The sequence below is a fragment of the Phasianus colchicus genome, chromosome 3, assembly GCF_987193195.1.
Source record: "Phasianus colchicus chromosome 3, bPhaCol1.hap1.1, whole genome shotgun sequence".
In the NCBI taxonomy this organism is placed as follows: domain Eukaryota; kingdom Metazoa; phylum Chordata; class Aves; order Galliformes; family Phasianidae; genus Phasianus; species Phasianus colchicus.
The window spans coordinates 58,010,153-58,032,447 of NC_143438.1; the positions used below are offsets into that span (position 1 = coordinate 58,010,153).

Here is a 22,295-nt window from a genome sequence, read left to right on the forward strand (position 1 = left end):
CGGAAACAGCGCGGTGGGCGGGGCCGCTCCGTTGCCATGGCAACCGGAAGTGCCGCGCGGCGCTGGCTCCGCCCAAGGCGACCCGCGGGAGGGGTTGCCGCCCTCAGAAGATGGCGGACGGCGAGGCAGCTCCCGCGCAGCAGGAAGGGGAAATGTCGGCGGCCGGCCCGGGCGTCCGGAGGGAGCGGCAGCACCGCGGCGGCGGTCGTCCGCCCAGCGCGCGAGATTTACAGGTGAGCGAGCGGGGAGGAGCGCCCCGGTCCCTCAGCGGGGCGGAGCGTTGTCTCGGGTGGCTGTGAGGCGGCAGGGCGGAGCGCGGGGCTCCTGGTGGGGCCGTGCGCCTTAGGGCCGGGCCTCCGAGTACGGGGGTGAACCTGAAGTTATTTGCTATTCCCTCTTTCCTGGCTCCTCCTTAGCATCTGCTTGTGGTCTTTGCGTCTGCGATTTGATATCGCGTATTAAATAAAGGAAAAGTTATGAAACAACGTACAGTGTTATTCAGGGCAAAAGTAAGTTGCTAAAAAAATGGTGTGTTAGATGTGCCTCTCACTGTTTCCTGAAAAAGAACTTTCCATTGATATGGCAGCCCGTGGGGAGAAGTTTCTTATTAGAAATATTTACAATGATATTTGGAAATCAAGCCAGTCAGGCTGAGTTTCTGTCTTAATCCCAGTATGTACTTCAGTTGCATTTTTTTTTCTATTTCTGTGTCGTATGGTTGTAAAATTTATTTGCTTCCCAGTTTTATCAGAGGGATTCTTAACAAATTTATTTCAGTTTATTAGCATTGAAGAAATTATGTGTAACGTATACAGGTGTGTGTAGTCTGAAGCTTTAATGTAGGCTGAAGGTAACTAATGAGACTCTGTGGACCAAGTGCAAGCAGAGTACAAGTATCACATAACTCTGGCATGAGCATATTGAGTATTTCTTGCTTTTTTTTTCATAAAATAGAAAGGAAGCTTAATTTAGAGAATTAATTGAGTGTTCTCATGTTGATGTCTCTAATTTTCTGACAGTGTGCACGTTTAGCATTAGTGTGTCTTATTTCTGTTCTATATGTAGCTTTAGACCTCTAAAAAGAGTACTGTTTCCAACAGTTGGCCTTGGCAGAATTGTATGAAGATGAAGCTAAAAGGCAGTCATTGCGTCCTGACAAACCAACGACAACAAAGATGAGTAACTCAAAGGGGTAAGGGGCGCTTTGTACTTCAGACATGTGTCAAATAGGAGCTGTATTAGCTAATAAAATGTTGTCGTCGTAGTTAATTTCTTCTTTTTGTACAGACAGTGCTCTACAGCAGTTCACAGTCAAAAGTTCGGAATGCCTGCAATAATGCATAGTCCACGTCTTAGAATGGTTTTTTAGTCATACTTATTTGGCAGCTGTTGTGTTATATGCTATTCCAAAGTGCTTTAAACCCACTTCACCTAAGATGAGATTAAGATGCTCCAAGTGAAATGTGGTGTTGCTTGTTTTTTTTTCCTCAGAGATAGAATTCAGGTAATTGCTGTGTCAGAAAAATACTGCAGTTCTTTCCTTCTTCAAAATTCAGCAGATCAGTAGTTTGTGTGGAACTTGATGAGAGCTGCTCTGAGTCTTCTGTTTAGGTCAGTATTACTTAAGTAACTAGCCAGATAAATGAGTTGTGGGTTCATAGGAGGTGAGAGAAATTAGGATGACTTTGTGATTAAGTTGTTTGGTGGTGCTGGGTGGATAGAAGACGTGTTTGTAGATATAAAGCCAGGTTTTGCTGTCCTGTAGTGTTTGCAGTTCACATGGGGTTTGAAGATTCAATATAGCTTTGAAACTTTTATAAAGAAACCTTGCCAGTTCTTAATTAATTGTTCTTTAATTGTTCTAAAGAAGTCTTTAAATCATCACTGTCAATGATGCCATAACAAGGATTGTATTTGGCTTGTCTTTCCTTCTCTGCTGCCAATATGAATCTCCATTTCAAAAGAGGTCAAATATCAGAAAAAGAGCTTAGTCAGCAGCACTATACCTTGAGTGCATTTGCAAATGCAGATCCTTAGGAAGAGGGAATTTAGCACCAGATGAGAAAATTGCAGAATAATAGTTTGGGTTTCTTGGACAAAACTGCCTAAGATCAGTTATGTAGAACAGATTTTATAAACAAATTAAACAAACAGCTCTATTTATCTGTACCTGTCATGAAGTTACAGCTTCCTGTTCCAGATGAAGAAAAAACTGCAGTACAGTGTCTTAAATACTCAGTGTGACTGCTATTGGCAAGGACTTGCTCTTTGTTGGCATTCATGCTGGAATCTGAAGTGGAAAATGGCTGCAGTTCTGTTATTTGCATGGTATCCAAAATGAGATGTATATATATTTTTTTTTACTTCAGTTTTCTTTTAAATGAGCAGTGTTAATTATAAGGAAACATAATGCTTCTCTTGAAGTCATCTACTTGTCTGCACAGTTGCAGGTATAGAGGATGTCTATGGGCCCTGCCGGAGCAAATGCCATTATGTTATATAATCTCTAGCAACTTCACCAAATTTAGGACAGTTGGCATAAAAGTACAAAGCCCAGAATGTGTCAAAGGAAGAAAACAGAAGAGATTAAGAATAGAAGAATAACACCATAGAAAAGCTTTTAGTGCCCATGACCTAAGTTTGTAACAATACGTTTGTTATTTTTTTCTGAGAAGAAAATAAAAAGCAGAGCCTTCTTGGAGATGTAGAATCACCTTGTTTTAACACCAGTACTTAAAAAAAGTGATGTCCTGCTCCACTATATTTTGATTTGAAATGTATTGAGGTGAAACATTGTTTAAGTCTGAATTAGCAAACTGCCGTGTAGCGGACTGTTGTATGTGTGTTCTTATCTTGCCTGTGAGCTTGGCTGCCTTACGCAGATCCTTCATTGATGAATTTTATTGTGAAATACTGCAGGATGAGGGTTTACATCTGTACAGCTCTTCCTGGCATATTGCAAACTAACAACCTCGTTTGTCTTCTGGTAGCATACCAACTGGTCCCTGTGTTGAATTAAATGGGCATTTAATAATCTTCTGAAAGTCTTTGCAACAATGCCATTCAATATGTTTCTAAGATCATGCGGGATAGAAGTGAAAACTGCTACTACTTAGTTTCTGGGATACTCATAGACAGGAATTCCAGGACATCAAAAAAGTGGCAGTGGCTTCACTAGGCAACAAAATCAGCTAAAATGTGGGAAGAATTTGAAGTGAAGTTAATACTGCAAGACAGGATTCTCCAATTGATGTTCAGCTTGTAATATTACCTTTATTATCTGTGAGATCTGCCAGCAGAATTTCACTTCAGGCTTATTCAGTATTAAGCGTCTGTGTACCATGGACAAACAGATATGATGAGAAGATAAACTTATCATTAAGGTGGATCTTCTGGAGCATTTTGTCTGGCTTAGAAATAAAATTGTCTTGTTTAAAAAATGGTAAAATCAAAAATATGTCCTTCCTTTTAAAAAAGTGGTTTCAGAAGTTGGATGTGAAGAATTTAGTGCATCTGATACATGTGGCGAGTATGTGCCAGTCATCTTCATTTATATTCTTTCATTTTTTCTCAACAGTCTTAAAATAGATTCTTTCAGAAGCTTAAGAAAACCAGAGAGAAGCATGAGTGATGATAAAGAAAACCAAAGGTATTTTAAAAACAAAAAGCTCATGTAACAGTTGTGAAAGTAATTGTTATTTTTCTTGACATTGCTCCACCCTGTTTTTGAAAATGCATTTGTTCATAAACTTACTTTCACTAATGGGAAGAGGAAAATTATGTTTGTTGTTTTAAAGCATTGTTGCTTATGAATGTTACTATTCTCTAGATTTTATTCAGGTGACTCAGAATACAGCGGATTACAAATTTCTGGGGCTTCTAACAATCCGAGTAAAATTGTTGCTGAACTCTTCAAAGAAGCAAAAGAACACGGGGCTGTACCACTAGATGAAGCCTCAAGAACATCTGGTGACTTCAGTAAAGCTAAGGTAAAAGTCAAAAGGTATTTTGATCTCTATTTACATCAGGCTCTTCGAAACTCGCATAATCACATGAGAGCAAATATGTCCTTCTGTGGTTTGCATATAGCAGAGGATTTGATCAATGCAGTTGTGTATTGTATGTGCTCAGTAGCTTGTTCTAGAAAATAAAGTGATGGGATACCATGCAATTTCAGGGAATTATAGAATCACCAACCTTGGAAAAGACCTTCCAGATCATCCAGTCCAACCATCCAACTACCACCAATATTTCCCCACTAAACCATGTCCCTTAGTACATCTAAATGTTTTCTGAATGCCTCCAGCGATGGTGACTCAACCTCCTCCCTGGGCAGCCCATTCCAACGCCTGACCGCTTGTTCTGAGATGAAATTTTTCCTAATATCCAACCTGAGTCTCCCTGGATGCACCTTACAGTCATTCCCTCTTGTCCTATCATACTTACATGGAAGAAGAGGCCGACCCCCCCCCTTGTCACGACTTCCCTTCAGGGAGTTGTAGAAAGTGATAAGGTCTCCCCTGAGCCTCCTCTTCTCTAGACTGAATAATCCCGGTTTCTTCAGCTGCTTCCCATATAACTTGTGCTCCAGACCCTTCAGGGCTTCTCGCTCCACGGCCTCAATGTCTTTCTTGCAGTGAGGGGCCCAAAACTGAACACAGCACTCGAGGTGCAGCCTCACCGGTGCTGAGTACAGAGGGATGATCACTTTCCTGCTCCTGCTGCTGCACTGTTTCTGATACAAGCGAGGATGCCATTGGCCTTCTTGGCCACCTGGGCACATGGCTGGCTTGTTTAGCAGAATGCTGACCAACGCACTCAGGTCCATTTCTTTCACGCAGTCTTCCAACCACTCAAGCCTGTAGCGTTGCCTGAGATTTTGTGGCCAAAGTGCAGGACTTGGTCTAGTTGGACTTCATGCTATTGGCCTTAGCCAATGTCAGCTTCTTTAGGAGAATACTGTGGGAGACAGTGTCAAAGGCTTTGCTGAAGTCTAGGTAGACTACATCAACAGCCTTTCCCTGGTCCACCAGGTGGGTCACTCGATTGTCGATGGAGATGAGGTTGGTCAAGCAGAAACTGCCTTTCATGAACCCACGCTGGCTGGGCCTGATCCCTTGTTTATCTTGCACTTGTTGTGAGAAGAATTGTTAGGTATCAGCTTGAACTGGGATTATTTGCTTCATTTTTAATTAAGTTGATTTTTAAAAATCAGCTGCAGTCAAAATGTCTGGTTTGAATTACTTATGTTTGAAAAAGTGTACAGACTAGAAACTAATATTGTTTCTATACAAATCACTAGATGTATACTTTCTAAACAGAAAATTTTAAGTTACAGTTGCTTGCTCTTTATCATGGAAGCAAGCTTGCTGTTGTTCTTAATTGTACCTTGATAAATTTAATAAACTGTTTCAGATATCTTTTCAGTGAGCTTTACTTTGTCTACTTTTCAGTCATTTTCTGGTGGTGGATATAGATTGGGTGACTCGTCTCAAAAGCACTCTGAATATATATATGGAGAAAATCAAGATGTAAGTACAATTCTGAATAGCCATAAACACTGTCTCTGATTGTTGCCTGCCTTTACTGTGTCTGCAGCTTAAAATACCAGTATTACTGCAGTTGTCTATGAAGAAGGACAAATATCTAAATATTAAAAATGCATTCAGTAGAAATTAATTGAAAGTGTTCCCAGAGGAAAAATATTTATTTAGTAGATACCATTAAGGGTTGTGTTACAGATATGCTTGACAAGAGGACTGGATGACCACATGCAACTTTGGGAACTTGAGTGCTGGGAGCATTCTGATCTCCTGACCTGATTTGTGAAGCAGAGGTTAGAATTAAAAGCTTAATTTGATGCAGAGAAGAGACACAACAGCTATTAAGACCTCTAGGCATTCACAGAACTGATCTGGGTTAATTAAAATCCCTTGGTAATTAATTATTTCTGTTTAATATTTTTTGCTCTGTACATATATTGGAAGTGACTGTTTCTAGTAAATACCTACCACCTGAATATCTTTACCATGCTTGGTAAAATAATAGTAAATAATAAATTAAAATAGTGATTTTTGGGTAGTTCATAATGTAGAAAAACAAGTTGTCTTTATGTTAAATGATACCACAACTTTATTTTGCCAGTCACCTTTTTCTTAGTGTTAAGACCATGCAGATAGTTGAAATGTAGGAAAACTAGAAAAATAAAGGATTTCTTCAAAACTGTGGGGAGAGACTGCTTTGATTATGACTGGAATGCAGTTAGCAGGGTACTTATCCATGATTTCACAGAATACTTGAGACTGGGAATGTCTTTGTTCAGGTCACCTAGTCCAATGCTTCTCCTCAAGGAGCCTGTTGCCCAGAATGCCATGTCCTCTAAGGAGGAGACTCCACAACCTCTCTGGGCGGAATGTTCTATTGCTCAGAAACCTGCAAAGTAAAGAAATGCTTCCTGATGTTCAGAGCAAACCTCCTGTATTCCAGTTTGTGCCCATTGGCTCTTGTCCTGGCACTGGGCAGCAGCATACGCAGCCTGACTCTGTCTTATTTGCACCTTCAGGTATTTACAGACTGATGAAATCTCCCTGAGCTTTCGCTTCTTTAGGCTGAACATGCCCAACTCGGTGTCAGACTTCCCACATAGGGGAGGATGCTCCATTGCCTTCATCTCTGTGACCCTTTGCTGGACATTTTCCATTACATTTGTGTCTTTCTTGTACTGGGGAGCCCGAAACTGGACACAGTGCTCTTAATGTGGCCTCCCCAGCCAACTGCTGGCAAAGCTTTGCCTAATACAGTCCAGGATACCATTAGCTGCCTTTGCTGCAAGAGTACATTGCTGGATCATGTTCTACTTGGTGTCCTCTAAGGTTCTGCCAAGCTGCTTTCCAGTAAGTGCCCCCCCCCCAGTCTGGTACTAACTAGGATGTTTTCTTCTCCAGATGATGGGCTTTGCATTTCTTCTTGAACTTCATGAGGTTCCTGTCAGCCCTTTTTCCAGCCTGTTGAGGTGTCTGTGAATGCCAGCATGATCCTCTGGTGTATTCAGCTACTCCTCCCAGTTTTGTGTCGTCTTCAAATTTGCTGAGGGTATACTCTGTTCTGTTGGTGAGATCACTAACAAAGATTCTAGACACTCATCACCACTTCTGGGCCTGTCTGTCCAGCTAGTTTTCAGTCCAGCTCATTGTTTGCTCATCCAGCCCACACTTTACAGCCCCTCTGTGAGGATCTCCAGGTGGGCAATGTTGACTGTTCTCCCCTCATCTTCCAGGCCAGTCATTTAATTACAGAAGTTGGTAAAAACAGTTTCTAGTTGGTGAATCTGTGCTGACTGCTCATGATGAATTTGATGTCTTTCCTATGCCTGGAAAACGACTTCTGGGTTTAGATGCTCCAGTCCTTTTTCAGGAATTGAGGGGTGAGGCTGACTAACAAGTAATCATTTGGCAAATTTGTTTCATTTCTTATGGTCAGCAGGTCTTAACGAAAGACTTTTTCTCCCAAATACATCTGAGCTACCACAGACATGCTTAAACTCTGTTCCAGATTTATTTGAGCATGTTAGTGATTTTGAAACCAGCAGTTCACATCCTATCTGTTAACCAGCTGAAAGTGGATTTGAGTATAGTGGCAGTTCTGTGAATGTCACCCTTTGATTTTTTTTATGGAAAATGCTTGAAAACAAAATTAATTCAAAATATAAAAAACAGTTATGTTAATACCTCTGTAGCATTTATTCTTTGTTAATGGAAACTAGTTTTCTCTAGACACGATTCAAGTTCAAAACTGTCTTAAATTTTGATGCTAAGTTGAGGCATGGTTATTTCTGAGAATAGATAAGCTAAAAGAATCCCATTCTTCTTTAATAATAATATTCAGTTCACTGTGTCTTTATAGTTTTTTATATAATCTGTGTACAATTTGTGCTAGAGTTGTCTTTGCAAATTATTTTCAGTATGGTGGAAAATGCATGGTTTTCCCTTCATAGCAGACTGTAACTAGTGGGAAAGAAGGCTCAAGTCAGGGACAGTGTGCCCACCCACAGCTGAGAAAGCACTGATTTCACTACTTGAGAAACTGTGAGGAGGAAAAAAAAAAAGTTTTCTCCATGTTTGTAGTCATCTTTTGCATGCTTTCATGTGAGTGGCTGAAATTGATTAAACCATTCTGTTGCACAAATTATAAATGGCTGGTTTTGTAAATCCTCTCTATGCAGGTTACTTATATCTTCTCATCTTGACACTTCTTTGCTGTACTTGACACAATTTGTGGAATAGTCTACTCTGACTCAAGATCGAATGTGGGAAAAATCAGGTCATCTTTTAAATTATTCCTCATTTTCTTCCTTATACAATTTAAATGCATCCTAGCTGATAATATGAAGATAGTGGAGACATCAAAAGCTTTTATTTGCCAGTTTTTCAGTCTGAGCATGAGTTTCTGTCTTCTTTTCCCTGTGTCTTAGATACAGCTTAAATTTTTCCACTTATTAGTAAGAAAGAAACAAAGGTTATATATACTGCTAGTCTCATAATGTTTAAAAAAAAAAAAAAAACAAAACAAAAACCTAACATGCTAGATTGAAAGACGGTCTAGTCCAGCCTCTTGTTCCCACAAGCCAGCAGAAGTAATAAGTTGGATCAGGGAGATGATCCAGGTTAAAAGCTAATCTTTTCTTCTTTTTCTCCCTTTCTTCTTGTCAGATTTATGTTGTTCAGGATCATGTCATTGTGTGAAAGTGAGGGAGAGTCAAAAATACAAAATCTTCTATATCTCGCTATTCAGATGAGTGGCTAGAGATGATGTTAAGCTCATCGAGGCAGGAAAAATGAGAGAAGCTAAAGGATGTAGTTTAGGTTGGGAGCTTATGTCATGGCATGCCAGGAAATGATGCCTTCTTCCCTCTTAAGTAATCCTTCTGCTTGTTAAGTAATAGCCTGCTCTGTTGAGCCAGAAGCATGTTGCAGTGGGGTTACCATTATTTGAAGCAGGGCTAGTTTTCTAAGCGCAGTTTTACTGATTAGGAAAGCCTAATCTTGCTGGGCTGTAAGGTGTTAGTTGCAGGGAAGAGAGGTGCAGACTTCTGAGAGCTGCAGTGCCTCCAGTGATACAGGCTTTGGCTGGTGGTACGTGCAGGCAGCAAAATCAGAGGGAAGTGATGGAAGCTGGTGCCCAGCAGTGCTCAGAATTTGAACTGGGTAGAGATAGTATCAACTTTAACTGCAGTTAAACAATTTGAGGAAATAGCAATTATAACTCTAACTGGTATATCAGCAATATTTCGTGAAAGTATGCATTTGTTTCTTAATTTATCAACAAGAAGTGTTTACTGCTTTTAAAAGTAGTTGAAATACTGTCGAGCTCATTATGAAGTCATTGTATATTATCTGTATGTCACAAATAACAGATTAATAAGAGATTCTTTACTGCAAATGTAAAAATGGTCTTGGAATAAATGGTAATCTGTAGGAAACTGAAATACCTTACTTGTGTATCTTCACTTTCTGTAACTTCCATATTTTTCCCTCAGGTTCAAATTTTGCTGAAACTGTGGAGGAATGGCTTCAGTTTAGATGATGGAGAATTGAGATCCTATTCAGACCCAATAAATGCCCAGTTTCTTGAGTCTGTTAAAAGAGGGTGAGTTAAAATAGCAATTTTATTGAGGCGCATCCTTTAACTGAAGAAAACTGTTTTCTCAAAATGATTGAAATTATTAAAAACTCAAGGTTTTTGCTATGTTTGCACCCATAAAATGAGTTCTATATTTGTCATCAGATGCATAGAGTACTTAAAAATTTGAAGTTTTTTGGTTTCTTACTCATATAGGCTGTTAGTTCTGTGTATTTTGTTAGTGATTTCTAGGCTGATCTTTTTTCTTCATTTTAATTTTTCATTTTATCTGTTATTTTGAGATGAAATCAATTCGTAAAACAATTGGGCATCTCCATCTTCTAAAGCAAGCAGAATGCAAGCATGAACTTGTACAGTGCAAGATTTTTGTGTAATTCCTCATTGCAGTACAGAGCATAACTGAGAGCCTTTTTTTGTATTAAGGGAAATTCCTGTGGAACTGCAGCGACTTGTTCATGGTGGCCAGGTTAACCTGGATATGGAAGACCACCAGGAGCAGGAATACGTGAAGCCAAGGCTGCGATTCAAAGCTTTCAGTGGAGAAGGGCAAAAACTTGGAAGGTAAAAATCACTGAGTGTTCTGTGTCCATATGTCATTCCAAAAGCTGAATTGAATCAGTTAGGAGGCTTTTGGAGAACTAATCAGGTGATGAAAGCAATATGAAATCATTTTGTGCTACCTTGATTTCAAGGTCTCAGCCCTGATTTCATAGTCACTTGTGAATGTGGAAGCTTATATGTAATCTTACTAAAAGGCAAGTCTTACTTCTGTGTCCTGGATCTGCTCTTAAACCTGCTAGATGTTTGTTGGAAATACAAGATTTCTCTGCATATTCTTATGTATAGCTTTGTGTATACATATATTTTTCCACCAGTGGAACTGGTACCTAATAATGCAGAAGTCATTTCTGTGTTTTGCGTGTCTACTTTGTCCAAATATGCATAATCTCTGTTCTGATTAAATTACTGTCATAATAAACAGTTAAGTGACAATTCTGCCAGTGAGCAGGCTTTTTACATGACAATTATCAGTTTCATAGCATCTTCTCCCACTGATTTGATATGAGCTGTTGAGTTGTGCATGTTCCTCAACTTTTATTTATGATTATGTCTATTCATGTGATGTTTGTTTGCCAAAAAAGATACTAACAGTATGCTGTTGTACTTAATGTTGGGGAAGAAGAGGCTGAGGGGAGACCTTATTGCTCTCTTCCAATACCTGAAAAGTGATTGCAGCGAGAGTGGGGTTTGTCTCTTCTCATTGGTGACTGGTGACAGGACAAGGGGAAATGGCCTCAAGTTGCACCACAGGAGGTTTAGGTTGGATATCAGGAAAAAGTTCTTTACAGAAAGGGTCGTTAAGCACTGGAATAGGCTCCCCAGGGAGGTGGTTGAGCCACCATCCTTGGATGTGTTTAAAAACCGTCTGAATGTGGTGCTCAGGGACATGATTTAGCAGAGGGTTGTTAGACTTAGGGTAGTATGGTTAGGTTGTGGTTGGACTTGATGATCTTTAAGGTCTTTGCCAACCTGAGCAATTCTGTGATTCTTTGTAATTCACTAAATGCTTCTTAGTAGTTTCCAAACTGTATTTCCCATTTAAAAAAAAAAAAAATCAGGAAATGTGCTCACAAGAAATAAAAAGGTGAGAAGCTCTGGTAGGAGTGATGCTGTGAACAGTTATATTCAGTAGCATGTTCACCTGAGCACTTGCTTGGGCTACTTAAAGAAATACAGAACAAAAACAGGTGGGGAAGAGAGGTTGTATACAGAAGAATGTGCACACAAAATTGTAGAATTTCTTTGTTTTAGTATCTTGTGCAGTCTTAACTATTTAAGCAGTGAAAGAAAGGAACCAAATAGTTATCTCCAATCAGATTTGTCTTATTTGTATACTATGCAAGACAAAGACTGTAAGCTTTCTACGCGGTGTTGCCAATTATCTGCTCTAAAACGGTGGGGCATACCCAGAATCGTAAAACGTTGCTCATGACAGCAATTTCTAAATTTCTAGTTTGTGACAGTTAGTACAATATAATGCTGTGTAATTATTCTTTTTAAGTTCAGTCTGTGAGTTATGATATGTAAATCCTAGTATCAAAGACTGTCACTTCATGTTCTGCATGCATAATATTTCAGTTCAGATATTTTAGTTTGTACTTGATTACCAATTTAATATCGGGTAAATGTAAGGATCTACGCAGTTACAGGAAAAATATATGTGGAATTTTAGTCTTTGAAAAGAAACTATATAAGTATTGTTTATCTCATTTTGTTTTTTTTCCACTTGTCTAGTCTTACACCTGAAATAGTCAGCACACCTTCATCTCCAGAGGAGGAGGACAAATCCATTCTTAACGCACCTGTTCTGATTGATGATTCTGTTCCAGCAACTAAAATTCAAATCAGATTAGCTGATGGAAGCCGATTAATACAAAGATTTAATCAAACACACAGGTAAATTAATTCTACATCAATAATTAATTCTTCATCAATCAGTCTGTGATTCTGTGATTCAATACAGGTGACAAAAATTATTTTGGTAAGTTTGTGCTTTATCATCAAATGAATATCAGGAAAGCACCGAAAAGGGGGAAATAAAATTCCACAAGAATATCACAGATCTGCATTGTTTTCATAGACAGAGATGTATTGATAAATTGACCATCAGAACAAAACTCTGTAATTGAAAACACAGGATATTTGGTAATTGCAAAGTCACAAACTTTCCTGACTTGTGATGTCCCGTGACTTGTAAAGACTCAGTACCAGCCATAATGAGTGTCTGTTTAGGTATGAGATCCTCTTACTATTCCTGAGAAAGCTGACATCTGGACAACCTTTCAGTGTAGTCATCTCAACCCTGAACTGATCATGGGAAAAGCCAGTGGCTGACTTGAATGACTCTGTGAATGCACCTTGTTTTAAGGCGTTATGGAGTATAATGAAATGTATTCCACAGTATAGGCAGAATTGCTCCTGCAATCTGTATTTCTATTTCACTGTACTTGAAGCTGCCTAAACTATGACTGAATAAGATATGATTTGTAAGTGTAGGCTGATTCCTGTAGTCAGAAGGGTATGGTCACACCATACTCTTTTCAGTTCTGCTGTGTGGCTGGGCTAGTGCTGACAAACAATGGATGGTTGTCTCCTAGGGATGGGCAGTGTGTGAAACTTGATGAGTGTTTAAATTCATTAAATAGAATAGTTCAGTAGGAAGGGATGTTCAAAGATCATATAGTTAAACTGCCTGACCTCTTTTGGGGTTACTCAAAAGTTAAACATGTTGTTGAGGGCATTATCCAAAAGTGTCTGGAATGCTAAGGAGACACGGGTCATCAACAACCTCTTTAATAAGCCTGCTCCAGTGTACGATGACCTTCACAGTGGGGAAATTTTTCCTTATGGCAGGTTTGAATCTCCCCTGGCACAGCTTTGTGCTGTTCCTACAGGTCTTGTGAATGGTTATCAAGGGGAAAAAGGCCAGCAGCTGCTAATTGCTCAGTGCTCCAATCTCTCTAAAACCCTCTGCAGAGCCTCTCATCCCTCTCAGTTTAGCATTGCTAACAAACTTGCTGAGGATACACCCCAGTCCTGCATCCAGATCATTGATAAAAATGTTGAGCAGACTAGAATTGAGCCCAGGGAACACCGCTGGTGATCGTCTGCCAGCCTGTAGCTTCATTTACTACAACCCTGTGCATGCTACCATCAAACCAATTCATCACCCTGCATGACATGAAACAATTTATCTCAGAACTGGTTAATTTGTCCAGAAGGATGCCATGAAGGGCAGTATGAAAGGTCTTAGTGAAATCCAGAAAGATTACATCCCCTGGTTTCCCGTGATGAATTGGTCTTGACTATCCCTGAGAGTATTTTTGTTGTTTAAATGCCTTTCAGTGTTCCACAGGACAGTCTTCTTCATAACTCTTCATGCGTCTGAGATTAGATCGATAGGTTGTAGTTTCTTCAGTCTTCTCTCATGCCCTTTCTGTAGATGGATGTAAGATTAGCTAGTTTCCATTAGCAGGGACTTCTCCTGACTTTCATGACCTCACTTAAAATTTTGAGAGAAGTCCAGCTGTAACATCTGTTAATTCCTTCCTAAGCACTCTGGAATGAACCCTGCCTAGCTCTGGGGACTTAGGAATGTTGAGCTAATACAGTTGTTCCTTTACAATTCCACTGACTATAGATGTAAAGTCAGGGTCCTCCAACTTTGGGATCGAGGCACCCCAAAATCTATCATTGCTATTAAATATCAAGGTGTTAAATACCTCTGTTTTTTCCTCCTTATTCAGTGACCATCTGTTCCAGTCAACTTAGTAGGCTGTTGTTTGGATCTTGCCATCACTTTTATTGACATTTTTGGGGCATTATCACAAATGGTGTTGGCCAACCTCATTTATTTGTCTAAGAGATTGTTTTAGAGCAAAGTTCTGTGAAGTTATGCTTTGTGCTTGCTGTTCTACGTGGCTGAGAGAACTTTGAGCAGAAGGCAGAGATTTGGGTAGTGGTTCTACCCATGCTTGACAACCAGCAAGGCTCAAGTTAGCCCACTCCAAAATCTGTAGCATTGTGTTAGAACACAGCTGAAACTGGACTTGAATCCTGCCTTGAAGGTGATCTTAGTATCTTAGTGTGTGGACTCAGTTTCTTTACAAAGCTGTTATATGGCTTTCAGAGTCCACCTGTTCTCTTTTTTTTCTTCCATTTCTGTCTCAGAATAAGGGCAGAGCCAATGTGCAACTTTCTGACAGAATACACAGACTACAAGAAGGTAATTTTAGCTGAGATGCCAATAGACAAGAAGTTGCAGTAATGTCTCATACTTAGTAGACTTGATGATACCAGCCCAGGCTCTTCCTTCCCAGCACCAATTGGAGAAATTACTTGCTGGAGAGGCTCTGTACTCATGATGTTTTATGTTCTCTGCATTGAAGGGTAGAAGTGGTAAATTCCCAGTAACATCTGTAAGAATGGCTGTATTGACAGAAGCTTATTTAATAATTACTGGTGTTCTCTTAGTTATTTTTACTAAAATGCATTGCTTGCATCATAAGCCTTGAAGATAGAAAGTTTGTCCCTGCTTATTTGTTTACAGTAAATCTATCTACTTATTAGTTCAGTAGACCTTCAAAGATGTTATTCTCAGTTTTATTGTTGTTTTTTATCTCTAAAAATCTTACTTTCATCCATGTCTTACAAAACTAAATTATATTTGCTATGCTGTGTCTGTTTTATTTTGTTTGCTAGTTCAATACTAAGTGAAAGCAGGGGAAACCTACTTGCTATTGAGGTGCATTAATAATTCCCCTCTGCTTTCTTATCACCGTATGTTATAAGATTTTTCCTTCCATTAATATTTTAACCTTCATGGTGTATACTAATTAATATGGATATATATTTTTTTGCAATAGGAATTGAAATTACTTGACTTCCTTACAATGCACTCCTATGTTAATACTTTTATTTCTCTTATTTGAGAAAACATGCAGCATTAAAATTAATTCTTAAGATTTTGTCTACAAGAAATAAAACATTTCTAGGCTGCAACCCATAGCAGTATGGATGAAATTGAAAAGTAAAACCAGTAAGACATATTAAACAGTTTTTCAGTCTATTAGAAGATTGTGTTCTTTGTCTTCAAAGATTCAGATTGGAATGGAATCATACACAGCTTTCATGTCCATATCCCTTCCACAGGATTAAAGATATTCGAGATTTCATTATCCAGTCCCGTCCAGCATTTGCATCAACTGATTTTGTTCTTGTGACGACTTTTCCAAATAAAGAGCTAACAGATGAAAGCCTGACACTACGAGAAGCAGATATACTTAACACTGTGATTCTCCAGCAATTAAAGTAATCTTAGAGCTGTTGCTAACAGAAGCAGTATGTGCTGTATTGTCATACAATGTTTTCAATAGATGAAAAGAAGAAGGATCGATGTCTTTATTCTTCCACTTCCATAGATCAGATTTTTAGGTTTCATGTCTTCCAGCTATAGCGTGTCTTATTTTAATTGCTCAGCATTGTTTAACCCCCTTTCAGTGTTAAATTGAGCTTCCCTTTGTTAGTATGTTTCAAACAATGCCATGTATGAGATGTGAGCTATCACTCTTCAGTGTTTTATGGAGGGGGGTGGGAGAGGAGGTGAAGAATTTTTCTGGAGGGGACAATGTATTTCACACAGTTGGTAAGATTTGCACTATGGAAATGTTTTATGCTGCACTGACAAACAGCCATGTGAAAAAAACGTAGCCTGTAGGCTATGTTTACCTTCCAAGCTGTATTATCATTAAGGTATTCTGTTTGATAGGTTGACAGATAATTAATGCTGTATTATAAGTTTTGTATATTCTGTTTCTAGTGTTTCATGGTGTAGTATAATTATTTATATTCTAATTCTTATGTAAATATCCTTATATTGTTGTTTTGAGGGGATCAGTATCAGGAGATGCAAAGCTCAGCTCTTGCAGACTATAACAGTGTTCTAATTTGTATTCTGGTTGTTCTACTTGTGGTGTAAATTAAGTATGAATTTCTTTTCTTCTGAAGTTAGGGAAATGAGAAGGACTACTGTCATCTGAAGAACTGCTGTGATGTAGACTTTGTGAGGGTAGGTCTGTGGTTACTTTGAACTTGAACCCTGTGCAGCTGTGTGATTCTTCACATGAGCAGTTACTTAAATAAAAGCTACCGAGAGGTGCACAGACAAAAATTGTTTATTCAGTCATTTGCATGCAGAAAAGTAGACATGTTAACTGATTGTGTATTTTTGACCTGAAAGTCAAAATGTTTATATTTGGAATTTTGGCTAATAACCTTTTGTAATATTCAGTGGGGATTCACTTGTGCAACTTGCCATTATACACTTCCATTGGAGGTTGTATAATTAAACCTCTTAATCTTTGAAATCATATATTTTTTTTCAAATAACGTGGTCCTACACTGCAATATGTAAGTAGGGATCTTACATTGTGGGCAGACTGGCTGCTGTGCTTTAATAGTATGCAGATTTATAATATTTGTGGCTTTATATCAAATGAATGGATCAGACTCTGAAGGAGAGTAAATGGTCTGTGTTCTTTGTACAGATATATGTATTAAAAATACTGTTTTCACTGATTATTTTATCTTGAAAATATCAATGTGTTTATTTATGCATAGCTTTATCTTTGGTTGATATATTAGGTTAATCTTTTAATCTCAAAAGAAAAGTTTGAGTAAATTTTAAATGTGCAGTTGTATTTGAAGTCACTTGTTTTTGTAATCTGTTTGCATGATTTAATCATAAAGCATTTAATGTGCTAAGTAAATAAATTTCTACGCTAAAAGACTGTAGGCAGTTGTTGTTCTTTCCAGTATATGTTGTGATGAAGTGGTGATTGTTGTGTGCCAAATATAAAAAAATATTTAGACCTAAGTGGAAAGGGATGGACACGCACTGTGCATGTATTTTATATATTTATATTCTGTCTATAAACGTGAGGTCAGAGTCAGTACTGTGAAGCAGACCATGGGCAGTCTGTGCTTTGGGCTTATTTCAGCTCAGAATGTAGGTGCAGTTGCATTGCTTATTATCTTTGAAGACTGACATTAAACACGGAGTTTAACCAAATAATATTTTTTTCCTCTTACTGTGCCAAAAAACAGCTCATATTATGACAGCGTTTATTTCAAATAGCTGATAAATGTTAATGCTCAGTAGCAGCTGATACTATCTAGGAGCCCCAGTAGTTGAGTTTATTTTGTCAAGCATTAGAAATTTGTATCGGTGCATGAATTAAAATATTTCAATGCTTTGAAGTACTCGAAAACCTCTAGAACCTGTTCCCTCTTTCATAATTGTGTTTGTCATACTTTTTATTAATGTTAAATTCTCCCTCTTGAAGCTAACACAAGGCACAAAGCTGTTCTTGGAATGAAGATCTATGTGAACGTGTAACTAAGACTGGCTACAGGGAAGAAGGGAGTATGAAAACAGAACTGGTGGAAGATCTCTTACAGAGCAAGGCTATTGAGGTATTTGGAAGTTCCTTTTAGCTTCTGTGAAATACAAGTGATAATGCTATCACACTTCTAGGCAGCTTATGAAAGGCTCAGGCTTGACCTTTGCTTGCCTTTTACAGAAATCCTTTATCACACAAGACCCAAACAATCCAAAAGTAAATGTTTTCTGTTGAAAACCTGGGCTTGAAAGCTTGTGCTTTTTTTGGACACCACTACCATTTTTGTAATCATTTATTCTGGGCAAACATAATCAGGCTTGTTGGTTTGGATGTTTTTTCAGCAGCATTTTGAGAAGTTTGTAAACATTCTGCCTTAATCTGACTAGTGGTTGCACTTGTTGTGTATGCTAACAACTAGATCGTGCTGTTCTCACTCTTAATGCAAATCTTTCTTAATATTAAATGAACCAAGTAAGAGCTTCTAAGTGCTCAGAGGTGCAGTTAGCAGCTCCTGCTTAGTTGCTTGCACTAAGGGAAAGCTCCCACGATCTTTAAATGGCATTGTTCTGCAGGAGGATCAGACTGTTCCTTCTCTTTGCTTGTGCTGTTCAAGCCTGTCAGGCCTCAGCCAAGGCATCTGCAGTTCTATGGGCAGATGAGGCAGTGAATGGCAAGAGTATAGAATAATAAGGATTGAAATGATGTCACACAGAGAGCAGTGAGCTTGTGTTATTTCTGTGAGTTGTATATTGTTGGAGTGGGGTTTCGAAAAGTTTAAGACTAGGATTTTTCAGCTGATGTTCAGCTGATCATCAACTGTTTGAAGTTAAACTTCAAAAACCCAATGATTAATGCAGTGATAAATGGCAGTAGGCAGCAATTGTGTTGAACACTTAGTGAATTATAGCAATCAGATCAAACTGTATCCTTAATGCAGCTAAATGTTGAGGTATGAATCTGGAACTAACTGTGGAAGGCACGAATAGTCTAGAAAGTACTGACCCTGAAAAGGAGATGGATGACAGCAAGAAAAAAATTCAGCAGAACTGCCCCTACTCCTCTGAGGTTTATGGAGTTTTCTTTATGGCTGGGAGATTACTTTTATCCATATGTTTGTTAGTAGTGAACTCAATACTTCTATGGTGCTTGTCTTGCTGAAGAGCTTTGGAATTAGGAAAATAAGTAGAAATAATTTAAGAGCTGAAGAAATTACCTTAAAGCTCAAAACAGGGTAGCTTATTGGGTAGAAGACGGAGAGCTGAGCTGATTTACAGAGGGCATTCATTCACGGGGTGGGATTATAGTATTATAGGGCTCTAGTAGAAAAAAAGCATAATGAAAATTAGAATCTTGTACAGAGATGGAAGATCAGATATTTTTGAAGAGAAATTAAAACACATTCTTTAATATATGAACTACTGCAACGAATCCACTTGAGAATCAACTGCTATTTTAATTCTCATTGTTATGGTGGTTTTCTTTAAGATTTGGTTACAAACACAGTATGTATGGGTTTTTCCACTGTGACAAGATAGAATGAAATGGTTTAGTATTTGAAGAGCAGTTGATTTGGCTTTTGGCTTGTGATACTTGCAATTAATAGTTTGTGATGGCTGTTTCATGCTAAGTACTTCACTGTGCATCTTCAATATTTCCATTAAGAAAAGCTGGACGTGAGGCAGCAGTGTGTCCTTGCAGCCCAAAAGGCCAGCTGTATCCTAGAGTGCATCAGAAAAGGGGTGCCCAGCAGGGAGAGGGAGGAGATTGTTCTCCCTCTACTCTGCCCTTGTAAGACCCCTACCTGGAGAACTGTGTCCAGGCTTGGGGCACCTAGTACAGGAAGGGTGTGGAGCTGTTGGAATGGGTCCGGAGAAGGCCATGAAGATGATCAGAGGCCTGGAGCACTTAAGAAGACATGCTGAGAGAGCTGGACTTTTCAGTGTGGAGAAGGCTCCAAGGGGACCTCATTGTGGCCTTCCAGTACTTAAAGGGAACATAAGCAGAAAGGGGAGTGACTTTCTACATGATCTGATAGCAGTAAGACAAGGGGAAATGGCTTTAAACTGAAAGAGGGAAGATTTAGATTGGATGTTAGGAAAAAGTTCTTTACTCCTTGGGCAGTGAGGTGCTGGCACAGCTGCCCGGAGAAGATGTGGACTCTCCATCCCTGAGGGGCATTCAAGTCCAGGTTGGATGGGGCGCTGGGCAGCAGAGCTGGTAGGGGGCAGCCTTGCCCATGGCAGGGAATTGGATGATCTTTGAGGTCCCTACCAACCCAAGTTATTCTATGATTCTAGTAAAAAATAAATAATTAAAAAAAAAAAAAAAGTTTACTATCTCTACCTTCCAAGATTACCAGATAAGTACACTTTGAGGATAAAACAAGTTTTCTGACTATCAAATTTAATTTTACTAATTGTTTCATGTTAATAGCTGTCTACAGAGTTTTGGACAACTTAATGTCTCAGAATTTTAGAGTTTATATTGTGCAGATGTTTCAGTGAACACAATTCACTTGTGTTTATCTTGCAATTGATCCTAATCAAGTTCAGTTAAATCATGATTTATCAGAGGTTCAGAATATAAATATCCTTATAGTCTTTTTGCTCTCATTTAGTTAATCCGTTTTAATTGAGACTTCACAGATAAAAATTTCTGCCCAAATGTGCAAGTGCTTGTTTTATGAGAAAGTTTGCAACTGATGAAGAGTCAGGTATGGAATTTATTTGTGCTTGTGTTTGAATACTTCATCTGTTAACAAGCTGGTTGTTAAAATCTGATTTGAGGTGATTTTGGCTCTGAATGCAGAATTTTATTGCCACATATTGTCTATAAATGAGTATGTCAGTTCTTGTGAGCCCTCGTTTCCATTTGTATCACTTTTTTATTGAGTCTTTTGTTTTGAACATGTGTATGCTCTCAACTCCAGTAACTATAAAATTGTTTGTATAGCTTTTAAAGCTGCGTATCTTTACTAAAGCTGTGACTTTCCATAGCAGTCCCCACATCCCTAGTCTAAAAGGAACTATTGAAAGCAGAAGACCAAGTATAAATGGATATAGACAGATGGTTATGTTAAGATGCTTTTCTCTAAATGATTTGTTCCTACTCTTACAGTCCAGCAACTCCTTTAGTTTTTTTAAGGAATCTTCCCTGGTAACAGCCACAGGTCTTAGACCTGTGACCGCCACTGAAGATAAGCCTGGTCTGTGTGAAGGGATTGAATGCTTCATCTGGAGAGATAGACCTTAAAAGGGTCTGCTCAGAGAAAGGCAATGAACTCAAATCCTGTCTTAAATATTAATACTGGGAAGGCTCAGCTGTATCACTGAGTGGTACCAGGTGTATTTCAGGTTTATCTTTTCAACCAGTAAAAGGGAGACTAGCTATTCTTTGTATAGTACAACATGCAGCTTGGTGGCCATTTGTTGAGTTGTCCCTCTCTACCTCCCTCTGTTCCTTGTTGTTTTGATATTTCACATTTAAATCTGACCATTCATGGACTTTGTCCACCAAAGGACTCAGTATGAGTAAGCACTACTTTTTGTATTGTTGCTGCAGATCTCAGCCTTTGGAGAACGGCTCTGTCTTTGTAGGATCCTACTGTCCAAATAAAGAAATAAAGCTTAGGTTGCATGTATGATAAAGGTGTAGAGTAGGTTCCATTGTCAGCAAGTAAACTTGAGAAAACTAGATAGAACTTTGGAAGAACTATAGTTCTTCATGTTATTCCTGTAACCTGCAATGACCTCTTCCACAAAGCAATTTTTACTTGTTATTTACTCAGCTAAATGTCCATATACAGAAAATCCCTTTAAGTTAATCTTGCAATGCTTAATGTCTGCATTTAATTCTGTGCTCTGAGCAGTTTACTAAAGACTATTGGCCTGCCTGTAAACACATGAAAATAAGTTTGATGCTTTGTTCCAAAGTTTTTTTTGTGGTTGGTATCTCTCTGCCTGCAATTCCTAAAAATACTGACTGCCTAGTTGCACTCTTCTAGGCAGATTGCAGTAAAGCTTAAAGAATAAAAATAAAATTAATTAGTTTAATGGGTATATTACTGGTTTCCCCAGTTCTCACTCCTAGGTCCTGAACAGGATTGAGTGTTGCTGCAATAAAATTGTTGTTTCCATGGGTCTCCAAGTTGATGCACAGATGTACGCAATATCTAGTTTTGGTGTAGAGAAAACATATGTCAGATAAATACTTGTTCTCTTGTTTCTTTCTCTTTTGAAACAGCAGTTTAGCTGAACACATAGAAGTTAGAACGCGCCAACCTGGCAAGGTCTGTTTGCCTTAGTTGCCTTTATAGGTTTTATTACCCAATCTGCTGCGCAAGCAGAGAAGGTAGAGGTGACCTGGAGTTAGCGATTACCAAATAGCCTTCACTCGTTGCCAAGGCCACCAACAAACATGCTCTTCACTCCATGAACATTCTTAGAATAGTACCATTTGCAAGCTGAGATAGTGCTGCTGTCTCTGTACGAGCACAGAATGGTTTGTTAAGTATTGTTACAACAGTAATACAGCTTTACTGTAGAGAAGACTACGTATTGATAAAAGACTTAAGTCTGTGCTTAGTGGAACAAATTTGACTCCCTCCCAGTAACAATGTCAATAATAAGTATTTGTATTATTTAAGTATATAATATATGTATTATATAAGTAACAATGTCAATAATAAGTATTTGT

At 38.6% G+C, this 22,295-nt stretch overlaps 1 protein-coding gene across 2 annotated transcripts; it reads left to right on the forward strand.

Moving 5' to 3' along the window:
• Nucleotides 1-62: 62 nt before the first annotated feature.
• UBXN2B (UBX domain protein 2B) lies at nucleotides 63-17,406 on the forward strand. Of its 2 annotated transcripts, none has more exons than XM_031612819.2 (9): nucleotides 63-233; nucleotides 1,101-1,192; nucleotides 3,578-3,649; nucleotides 3,830-3,989; nucleotides 5,454-5,531; nucleotides 9,536-9,645; nucleotides 10,063-10,200; nucleotides 11,935-12,096; nucleotides 15,352-17,406. In XM_031612819.2, exons 1-9 carry the CDS (start codon nucleotides 111-113, stop codon nucleotides 15,512-15,514), a joined length of 1,098 nt encoding a protein of 365 aa, XP_031468679.1. In that variant the 5' UTR covers nucleotides 63-110; the 3' UTR covers nucleotides 15,515-17,406. The 2 variants fall into 2 exon arrangements, with proteins under 2 accessions (XP_031468679.1, XP_089993742.1); XM_090137616.1 differs by having other exon boundaries at nucleotides 15,296-15,504.
• The last annotated feature ends 4,889 nt before the right edge of the window (nucleotides 17,407-22,295 follow it).

Bases quoted from the DNA above. Each gene is read 5' to 3' on its own strand.
- UBXN2B (XM_031612819.2), top strand. From the start codon at position 111: ATGGCGGACGGCGAGGCAGCTCCCGCGCAGCAGGAAGGGGAAATGTCG. The intron at 3,990-5,453 runs GTAAAAGTCAAA...TCTACTTTTCAG, and splicing joins GTGACTTCAGTAAAGCTAAG to TCATTTTCTGGTGGTGGATA. The intron at 10,201-11,934 runs GTAAAAATCACT...CCACTTGTCTAG, and splicing joins GAAGGGCAAAAACTTGGAAG to TCTTACACCTGAAATAGTCA.